The 10,715-nt window shown below is 37.9% G+C and overlaps 1 protein-coding gene across 1 annotated transcript; it reads left to right on the forward strand.

Moving 5' to 3' along the window:
- The first annotated feature begins 2,147 nt into the window (after nt 1-2,147).
- Nucleotides 2,148-8,884, forward strand: ABCG21 (ABC-2 type transporter family protein). Its single transcript, XM_028255615.2, has 5 exons — nt 2,148-4,135; nt 4,297-5,095; nt 6,417-6,596; nt 7,290-7,468; nt 8,074-8,884. Exons 1-5 carry the CDS (start codon nt 3,902-3,904, stop codon nt 8,722-8,724), a joined length of 2,043 nt encoding a protein of 680 aa, XP_028111416.2. The 5' UTR covers nt 2,148-3,901; the 3' UTR covers nt 8,725-8,884.
- Nucleotides 8,885-10,715: the final 1,831 nt, after the last annotated feature.

Below are 10,715 nucleotides of genomic sequence, written 5' to 3' on the forward strand. Positions count from 1 at the left end.
GCTCCAGCAATTCCAACAGTATCAGCAACTCCACCTACTCCAACAATTCACCCAATTCCTGCAAATCCAGCAGCTGCCACTACTCCAGCAGCCTACTCTAATCCAGCAGCTCCCACTGTTTTCTCAATTCCAGCAGTACCAGTCTCTTCCACTTCTGTTCCTCTTCTATCTCCTGTCCCTTCTGATCCGATTGTTATTTCCAAAATTTCTATTGATCTTCCCTCTCTTTCTTCTAATATTCATCCCATGATTACCAGATCCAAATCAACCTCTTCTCATACTGCTTGTCTTTCTTCTTTCTCTCCTCAATCTGAACCACAAACTTTTCAACAAGCAGCTTCTTCTTCTGTTTGGCAATCTGCTATGCTTGAAGAATTTCAAGCCTTACAAAAACAAGGTACTTGGTCTTTAGTTGATCTTCCACCTGGCAAACAAGCAATAGGCTGTAAATGGGTTTATAGAATTAAGAAAAATTCAGATGGTTCTATAGCCAGATATAAGGCAAGGTTAGTTGCCAAGGGCTTTCTTCAGACTGAAGGGGTGGACTATCATGAGACCTTTAGTCCTGTGGCTAAGCAGCCTACTATTAGAATTCTGTTATGTCTGGCCCTACATTTTGATTGGCCCATCAAGCAGCTTGACATATCTAATGCATTTCTCCATGGTGTTCTTGAAGAAGAAGTTTATATGGTTCAGCCTCCAGGCTTTGTTCAACCAAATCAATCTCAGCTTGTTTGCAAGTTACACAAGGCTCTCTATGGTTTAAAGCAAGCTCCTAGAGCTTGGTTCTCTACCTTCTCCAATTTTATTCTCACTCATCAATTTGTTCAAAGCCATTGTGACTCGTCTCTTTTTATTAAGAAGACTTCTACTGCTATTACCATTCTTCTCATCTATGTAGATGACATTCTCCTCACAGGAAGTGATCCTCTCTATATTACCTCTCTCATTACACATATGCATACCACCTTTTCCATGAAAGAGCTTGGCTTTGTTAATTACTTCTTGGGTATCTCTGTCATAAAACATGCTTCTGGTTATGTGCTTTCTCAGCAAAAATATGCCTCAGATTTATTGACCAAGGCTGGTATGAGTGACTGCAAAGCTTACTCTTCTCCCATGGCTACTAAGTCTTCTTCCAGTGCTCTTACTGCAGCAGAAGATTCTCTCTTTTCTCAGCCGGCTTTGTACCGCAGTTTGGTTGGAGCACTGCAATATCTTACTCTTACTAGACCAGATTTAGCCTTTGTGGTTAATCATCTTTGTCAATTCATGCACTCTCCTCTGACTAGCCATTTTACCTCAGTTAAAAGATTGCTACGATATCTCAAAGGCACCTTATCTTATGGCCTTCATTTCACTTCTGGTCCTCTTCTTCTCAATGCATATTCAGATTCAGATTGGGCAGGTAATATCCTTGATCGCAGGTCCACCACTGGTTACTGTATCTATCTTGGTCCTAATCTTATCTCTTGGTCTGCCAAGAAGCAACCAACTGTGTCTCGATCATCTTCGGAGGCTGAATATAGAGCTTTAGCCCAAACCTCGGCTGAACTTAGTTGGATTGGAATGTTGCTTGCTGTCCTTCATGTTTTTGTTCCTGTGCCTACCCTATGGTGTGACAACTTATCTGCCATAGCTATGAGTAACAATCCTGTGTTTCATGCTCGTACTAAACATATTGAGGTGGATTATCATTTTGTTCGCGAAAGGGTTGCATCCAAGAAGCTTCATATCTGTCATATTCCCACTTCAGATCAAGTTGCTGATATCTTTACTAAACCTCTATCTGTTGCTCGGTTTCAATATCTTCAGCTCAAACTCAATGTCCTTCCTAGTCCCTTGAGCTTGCAGGGGTATGATAAGGCACAGCAACCTGCAACAGATACAGAAGCTGCAACAGATACAGAAGCTACAGCAGTTGCATCACATGTGTAATATCCAGCTGTATAGGTTGTTATTTTTGTTATAGGTTGTTAGTTTGTTATAGAGTAACTGTCCAGCATTAACTGTGGTTAGGTAGTTATGGTTAAGAGTCAATTGCAGTGTATAAATATGACTTCATCCTGTACCAATGATATTCATTCAATAAACAATATATTCATTTTCTTTAGTTTGGATACATTTTCTGAATATCTAGGGTGTTTTCTTTTTTCTTTTTTTTTTTTGTTTTTCAAATAATTTTAGAGGCAGGCAATAGAATGAAGCATAAGATTGTCCCCATGGGTTTCTCTTTTGCTGTCATTAGCCTAAAATACGGCCCCACTTGCATACCTCTTGCTGGCTTTACATAAAATTAAACAACAACAACAATAATAATAATAAAAAATTCAGTGCTGACATTTGAGGACGTTCCAAAAATGGTTGGTTATGCAAATCAGAATTCTGGTAAATGCTGTGGCTTAAGAACTGAATATTCTACCCCCCAAAAAAAAAATGAAAAGTCACATCTTTGATTTTTCACCATTTTAAATCAACATGTCCTCACCCCCCAAGGCTATTTTCACAGATTTGTTTTTTATTTTTATTTTTTGAAAATTATTGTATATTATATTATGCAAAAACAAAAGATGTCACTAAATTTGTATCACAATTTTATATCACCGTCAACTGATGAGTTTTTCGTTTGAAAAATAAGCACTAAAAAAATAGTAAGAATAATATTCGACAATAATTATTATAACTTAGGCATATGGAACTCATTAAATATATGCCACATCAAAAGTTCTAGTTGTGAAGTTAAAGCTAGTTTTTTGTTTCTTTCTTTATTCTTTATGCTATGCTCGGTCCTTATGAAAATTATATTGAAAAGTATTTCAACTAAAAAATAATTAAAGTAATCCATAATCCATAACGAAAAAATATTTCAAATAATTTACTTTCTGATAAATCGTTTAGTTTAAAAAAAAATGTTAAGAAAAACAATTTTGAGCACTTCACACATAATCCATAGAAAAAAGTTTATCAGAAAAAAAAAAAGGGGTTTCATCTAGGAGAAATAACATGTCAGGGTTATCTTATAAAAATAATAACAATTTCATGAAAAAACTTATAAAATTATTAGTTCTAAATTTTTTCATTAATATGCTTTTTTTTATTATTATTATTTTACATTCCACTTAAATGATATTTTCCCTTTCATTTATAAACTGTACATATGAATATGATGTGTGCAATATCAAAACGCAAAAGTGTATATCGGTTATGAAAAATGCTTGAGACCTCCATTTTTGATGATCCTCACAATCTCCAATTGATTTGTGACCACTCATTATATATATATATATATATATATATTTTTTTTTTCTTTTCCTCTCTCTTTCTCCTCCCTCTCTCTTGTGGGGGTATGGGGGTTGTGGGGGGTTTGGAACATTACTCTATCTGTTACCATCTAAAAAAAAAGTGGATATCTGTTGTGAGGAGCACCTTGGACAACACAATTATGCATATATACTCACATACAGATCCCCTAGACCATGTTCTAAGAATAAAAAAAATAAATAAAATAATAATAATATCACATTATCACTGTAAAAATTATTATCACTCAATAACAAATTACTATATAATTATAATAAATCTTTAATAATAGAATAAATAATTACATTTAAATAATAAAATTTATTATTATTCTACTCGTAATGTTATTATTGATTGATAATAACAAATACCATTAATATATTATCAATGACGTAATATCAATGTTATACTAAATTTTAAAGTCGGGAGACTGTAGGTGGGTGGGTGGGTGGTATAGTTCTTGTGGCTATATTATGACTCATACAATCTGCTTCTCGTGCATTCTTCATCTTAAAGTTCACATTGCTCATCTCTCTGCATGTGAACCCTGCCTCTCTCTCAAACTTTAATAAACTCTCTCTCTCTGATTTTGTTTCTTGAAATGATGCCCCCTGAGCATGAGAGTAGTAGTAGTATCAGTGGCAGTCCAGTTGGTATTCTAGTCACCAACCGCATAGAAAACACTTCAATTCATGCTGAGCCACCAATTTCAGCTAGTAACAACGTTAGTCCTTGTTTGGATGAAGAAAATCCAATAATGCTCGATCAGCATCAACAATCCTCTCAAGCCCGTTTCTCCGTCCTCTGCAAATCGCTACGCCCCGTCACACTAAAGGTACCTTAAATTAACCTAGTCACCAACAACAACGTGTCAATCTAGTTGAGATATGTCTTTTTGCGATAAATCAATATTTTTTCTTATAAAAAAAATGTAACATGTAGCTAGAACTAGTTGAAATTTAACTATATTTGTACATGTTTATAAAATTTTCTCAGTTTGAAGATGTTGCATACACTGTGAAGTTGCAAACCAACAAAGGCACTTGCTTTTCATCCTCTGAACCCAAGCCGACTCGAAGGGTCCTCAACGGTGTCAGTGGCATAGTTCGACCCGGGGAGCTACTAGCAATGCTCGGTCCCTCAGGGAGCGGTAAAACTACCCTTCTGACCGCACTCGGAGGCAGGCTGCCAGGGAAAGTCTCGGGCACGATAACATACAACGGGCAGCCTTTCTCTAGCTCCATTAAGCGAAAGACCGGTTTCGTGTCACAAGACGACGTGTTGTATCCTCACTTAACGGTGCTTGAAACTCTGACTTTTGCAGCTTTACTTAAACTTCCAAATAAGCTCACTACAGAAGAGAAGATTGAGCAAGTCGAGTTAGTTATCGTGGAATTGGGTTTGACAAGGTGTCGAAACAACGTTGTCGGTGGTCCTCTCTTTCGTGGCGTGTCAGGTGGAGAGAGGAAAAGGGTTTGTATAGGGCAGGAGATGTTGGTGAACCCTAGTTTGTTGTTGCTTGATGAACCTACTTCTGGGCTCGACTCGACTACTGCTCAACGTATCCTGGGGACACTGAGAGGATTGGCTAGAGGAGGAAGAACGGTGATTACAACGATTCATCAACCTTCGAGTAGGCTTTATAGGATGTTTGATAAGGTGGTGGCGTTGTCCGATGGGTATCCGATTTACAGTGGAAGTGCTGGTAGGGTTATGGAGTATTTCGGATCCATTGGGTTCGTTCCCGGGTTTAATTTTGTGAACCCTGCTGATTTTCTGCTTGATCTTGCTAATGGTATGGAATTTCTTTTTATCTTCTCAGTTATAATGTTAATTTTGTTAATTAAACTTCACTAAAATGTTCAAAAATGGAGAAAAAAAATTGTTTAGTAAAACGTTCCATAAAAGTTTTACTAAATTTGCTTAATGTTCAACAATTGTTTATCTGAACAAATCAAGAATTCATTTACATTGAAGTTATGAGCAGGGTTAAATAGATTAAAATGTGAAAACATTAAATGACGTTTCTAAATTGATAAAAAATTATCTGCTATAAGATATTCTTACATACGCAGGGGTGCCAGACTATCATGGTAATTCTGGTCCGTAGCAATTACAAATGACTAAAAATCAGAAAAAATGGACTTAATGTTCTACTTTGTCTAGCTCGAGCTCTAACTCGTGTTCCGGCAGGTTAAAACCTCGTTCAAGTTTTGTTCGTTAAGTAAATAAGTCATGTTTAAATATATTTTTGAGCTTGTTAATGTTTCAAATAAATTTGAACAATCAATTACTCATCGGCTCGTTAAAAGAATAGAAAAATACTAAATTGTTCAAGCTCGGTTCGACAAAAACTTGGTTGAGATCGGCTCAAAAGTACAACGAACCAACTTTAAGCAATTAACTGTTCAGCTTGTTTGGTTCAATTATCACTCCTTGTCAACCTTTATTTAAAAAAATAAAAATATGTAGGACCTCCATCTTGAGCTTTGTTAATTTGGTCGATCTTATCGGGACAAAATCTACGGAGTGATCCCGGACCACAAACTAATTTTCCTGATGGACTCTGTTTCAAATCTTGAAGAATAGACATGACACAATTGACCTTCCCCACAAAATTGGGAATTTGAAATGGTTCAAAACCTCTATACTTAACAATGAAATTAAACTGTAGTTGGTCTTTTCAAATCACTTGACATTGCGGTCTAGCTTCTATATATACTTATAACTCTAGACATAAAAAAATTAAAAAAAATCAAAATATTTTTTTTTCAGAAAGTGAGGAGTATTTTGACTTTTAGTTTTTTTTCTTTATTAATTTTGAACCTACAAAAAAATAAAAATAATAAAGTACACCAAATAGCCCTATTATGCTCATAGCCAAATTAACATGGGCCATCACAAAGATGAAAGTCAGTTAACTTGAAACCATAATTGATAATTTTGCAGATTTGTTGAAAAAAAAAAGAAAAAAAGATTATAAATGAAGCAAACCATGTATTTAATTTGGGCTGGCATGAGATTCTTTGCCGTCCAAATTACAAGATCTGATTTTTAATTTAATTTAAAAAAATCCTATCATATTTTTACTATGAAACTGTTTTGGCTATATACAGGTGTGACTCCAGATGCAAAACAGGATGATCAACAAGAGTTCCATGGCAGAGCAGACCACCGTGATGATCAAAACTCTATCAAACAGCCCTTAATATCTTCCTACAGGAAGAACCTGTACCCTGCCTTGAAGGACGAGATTCGTCGAAGCTGTGGGACCCCAGTTCGATCGTCAAGATCAAGTAAGCCAAAAACCCTGTCCATCTCTAGGCCAACAAAAAAAAAGCATACGTCCTTCTATCCCATCACTCACACTTACACGATGATCCTGTCATCGAGCGCCTATCGAAAATGTGTCCAAATGCTGTCCGCAAACTAAGCCTAGTAGGCTTTTTTATTTTATTTTGTAGCAAGATTGAGTGGGTCCAGAACGCGGCCAAAAACTTAGGCTCAAGACATGCCCAACAAGTTTAGTATATACAAGCTCATGGTCCTGGCCGATGGGTGGGCCAACAAGCTGGTGGGCTTAGCCTAATGGTCAAAATTTATGGAAATTTTTATTTTAATTTTTTCTCTAGTTTTCAATTTTTTTCTTATATTTTTAGTAATTTTTGACAAGCACGCAGCTCCGCTAGACAAATTGGACTAGGCTTCAAACTCTAGGCTCAGGCCAAAGACCAACCTCATTCGGGGCAAATCAGGCCACCTTGGGTACTATGTTGGTCCTGGTAAAAAGTTCATCAGCCCAGTTTTAAGGACAAAGGATCTCGAACCATCACCCTCTATTTTCATATACCTAAGTGTTACATATTACATTAGTCATGAAATACCGATGTTGGGTATTGAGTCTGTGCATTAAATATGCAAGTATGCTTTTCTAGTTTTAAGCAGCTACTTGATAATTTACTAACCACAAAAGCATTGATGTGTTGTAGGCACTGAAAATCAATGGACAACTGGTTGGTGGATGCAATTCAAGGTATTGCTGAGGAGGGGACTAAAAGAAAGAAAGCATGAGTCCTATTCTGGTTTAAGAATTTTTCAAGTCATGACTGTCTCTATTCTTTCTGGCCTTTTATGGTGGCATTCTGATACGTCGCACATTCAAGATCAGGTATTTTGAACCACACCTCTTCTGTGCATCTCTGGATCTCAAGCAGCAGCTTCATCAAACAAATTTAGTTGCATTTTTGTTTTCTCGTGTGTTTGGAAACAGAATTGTGAGGTTAATAAAACTCATCATTTTCATTTTTGTGCAAAACCAGTTTTCTAGACTCTGAAAGCAATTTTTGGTGTTTTCTTAGAAGGTCAGTTGCTTTCAAATTTATTTATTTATTTTCCCAGTAGTGGTCATTTACCCACTAGAATGTTTAGTAATGGTTATTTCTTCAGGTTTCATAGGGTAAATTTTTTTGAACATTAGGTTCTAGTGTTCAACATGGTTGCTTCTAGAAATGCACTTAGTTTCTGTTGTGTAGTGTCTTGTATTTTTATTGTTCACTCGATTTTACTGCAAGGGGTCTTTTGCAGAGGTGGATGGCCAAAGCCATTAGGCGGAGGCCCAGAGCCATGAGAAAAAGTGAGACAGCATTGTAGAGTTGTTAAGCTTATGAGGCTTAGAGCTCTGAGTGTTTTGATTGTTTCACTTTACTGTTTTTGTGATCGAAACTTTCTTGATTTCTACACAATTGTTTTTAACAAAGCTTGAACATTCAACAGGTGGGACTTCTCTTCTTCTTCTCAATCTTCTGGGGATTCTTCCCTCTCTTCAATGCCATATTCGCCTTCCCGCAAGAGCGGCCAATGCTAATAAAAGAACGTTCATCGGGCATGTACCGCCTCTCCTCCTACTATTTTGCCCGAATGGTGGGTGACTTACCGATGGAGCTCGTACTCCCAACCATCTTTGTTACCATCACGTATTGGATGGGAGGTCTCAAGCCATCACTCATCACATTCATACTAACCCTCTTGATCATCCTTTTCAATGTGCTAGTCTCTCAGGGGCTCGGACTAGCCCTCGGTGCCATCCTAATGGAAGTGAAACAAGCCACGACATTGGCTTCCGTGACAATGCTCGTGTTTTTATTAGCCGGTGGATACTACATTCAGCACATACCAGCTTTCATAGCGTGGTTGAAATACATTTCGTTTAGTCACTATTGTTACAAGCTTTTGGTGGGTGTTCAGTACTCGGAGACCGAAGTTTATGAGTGTGAATTAGGGGCTCACTGCAAGGTTTTAGATTTTCCAGCAATTGAGTATTTGGGTATTGATAATAAGGGTTGGGATGTGTTTGCTTTGGCTGTTATGTTAGTTGGGTATAGGCTTTTGGCTTATGTAGCGTTGAGGTTGGGGCAACCTCACTGATTAGAGACAGAAATGTTAAGATGTTCCAAAAAATTTGATCAAAATGTCCCTGATGAAGAGCCTGATTTGACTTTTTTTAGTTGTAAAGTAGATTCATATTGTATGTTGACATGTTTTAGCAATTTTACTTGGAAGTAGTACCATACATGATTATTTGTGACCTCTTGAAGTTTTCACTATTTGGTCCAAATTTGCTGATGAAAATTTCGTGCTCAAGCAAAAACAAGAAAGTAAAAATAAAAGTGTAGGGATAAAGAAAACATGGTACTCTGTTTTTGCAGGAAAATAATTGTAATACAACCCTATGGGATTTAAGAGTAACAAATATCATTGATTGTTGTGGGTGTTGATTTCCGACCGCACAATCAAAAGGGAAACTCTGCTGGAGAGCACCAGCAGAATAGATTAAATCCAACAACCCGTAACAAGAAGATGAGAATGCCGCGGCGGTTCGTCCACCCGAGGGCACTCCGACGATTAAGTCAGTCAACTTATTTCTCAAAGATATCAAATAAGTACTCAATGCACAAGTCAAAGCATCACAAATAAAAACATACCTTAAACCCACGAGGGTACCTCACTTTTATAATGATCAGTGTCTAATTTCCCCTAGAAGTCTTACTTCATGGGACTCTATTCTTTACAAGGATAACATCTATCACGACTCACACTATCCAGATTAAGATGAACTTTTTTAAGAGTTCTATCTCTTATCCAAATAGGTAGCTTGATGTCATCTAGGACTCTTGTCCTCTATCTGAATATCTCGGGTTCAGATATGATCACATCATATCTCGGCAACTTGGTCCATCCTAGGCTAACAACTTCGGCAATGTGGACAACCCAAAAAATATGTGCCCACAACTGCTCCCCAAGTTATATTACCTCGGCAACCTGAGGTGATGGAACCTACACATGTATTTCATTGACCGAGATCATGACTCAGCAGCTTTATGAAACAAAGACACAAGTGTCCACTCGTCAAAAACCAAGAACCAAGAATCAAGAATCAAGATGATCCTTCTCATCCTTCTTGCTAGATGTTGGCTATCTATTCTATACCAAGTTCCCACAGACGGCGCCAAATTGTGGGTGTTGATTTTCGACCACACAACCAAAAGGGGAACTCAGCTAGAGAGCACCAACAGAATAGATTAAGCCCAACAACCTGCAAAAGAAGATGAGAATCCGGCGGTGGTTCGTCCACCTAGGGGGACTCTGACGATCAAGTCAGTAACCAATATCTTTCACAGATAGCAAATTATACTCAAAACTTACAAGAAAGAACTTACCTCTGACCCGCGGGGGGGCCTTGTTTTTATAATCACTAGTGACCTAGTTCCTTTAGAAGTCTTATTCCAATGGACTCAAGCTCAATGCTCATCCTAGACCTTCAGCTGCATAGGGATAAACTCTCATTGAACATTATCCTTATCCGGAGTGAGATCCTCTCCTGTTCTAGGACTCTGGTCCCTTATCTGCTTATCTCGGATTTCAACATCTCTGTAGATAACCTCGGCTTAGCTGAGATCATCTCAGCACCGTGACCAAGCCATGTGGCACCTTGGCGTCACCTTTGCCACGTGTTGTCATTCACAAAGTACTTCCCCACAATTGCCCCATAGGTTCTATTATCTGGTAACCTGAGGTGATGGAACCTACACCGTTTGTCAATATAGCATGTCAGCTAAAATTCACTCTTCGATTTGACCGAGATCATGACTCGTTGGCTTCATATAACCAGGACTCAACTGTCCACTTTACCAAGGATCAAGAACCAAGAATCAATTTCTTCAAGCCTCTTAACTGGGACTGCCTCTTAACCGAGACTGCCCCTCTAGTTGAGGTTATGGCCTCACTACTTCAAGAATTTCAAGAGTTCTTAACTGCGCATGAGCTATCACGCATTGGTTCGTACCAGACACCCGCTATTAGGGTGCGTCACTCTTGCCTGCGCCACCTAACAAGCATGTCGTCCAAGGCATCTCATT

This window comes from Camellia sinensis, chromosome 10 (assembly GCF_055761805.1).
Source record: "Camellia sinensis isolate YWXY chromosome 10, ASM5576180v1, whole genome shotgun sequence".
In the NCBI taxonomy this organism is placed as follows: Eukaryota; Viridiplantae; Streptophyta; class Magnoliopsida; order Ericales; family Theaceae; genus Camellia; species Camellia sinensis.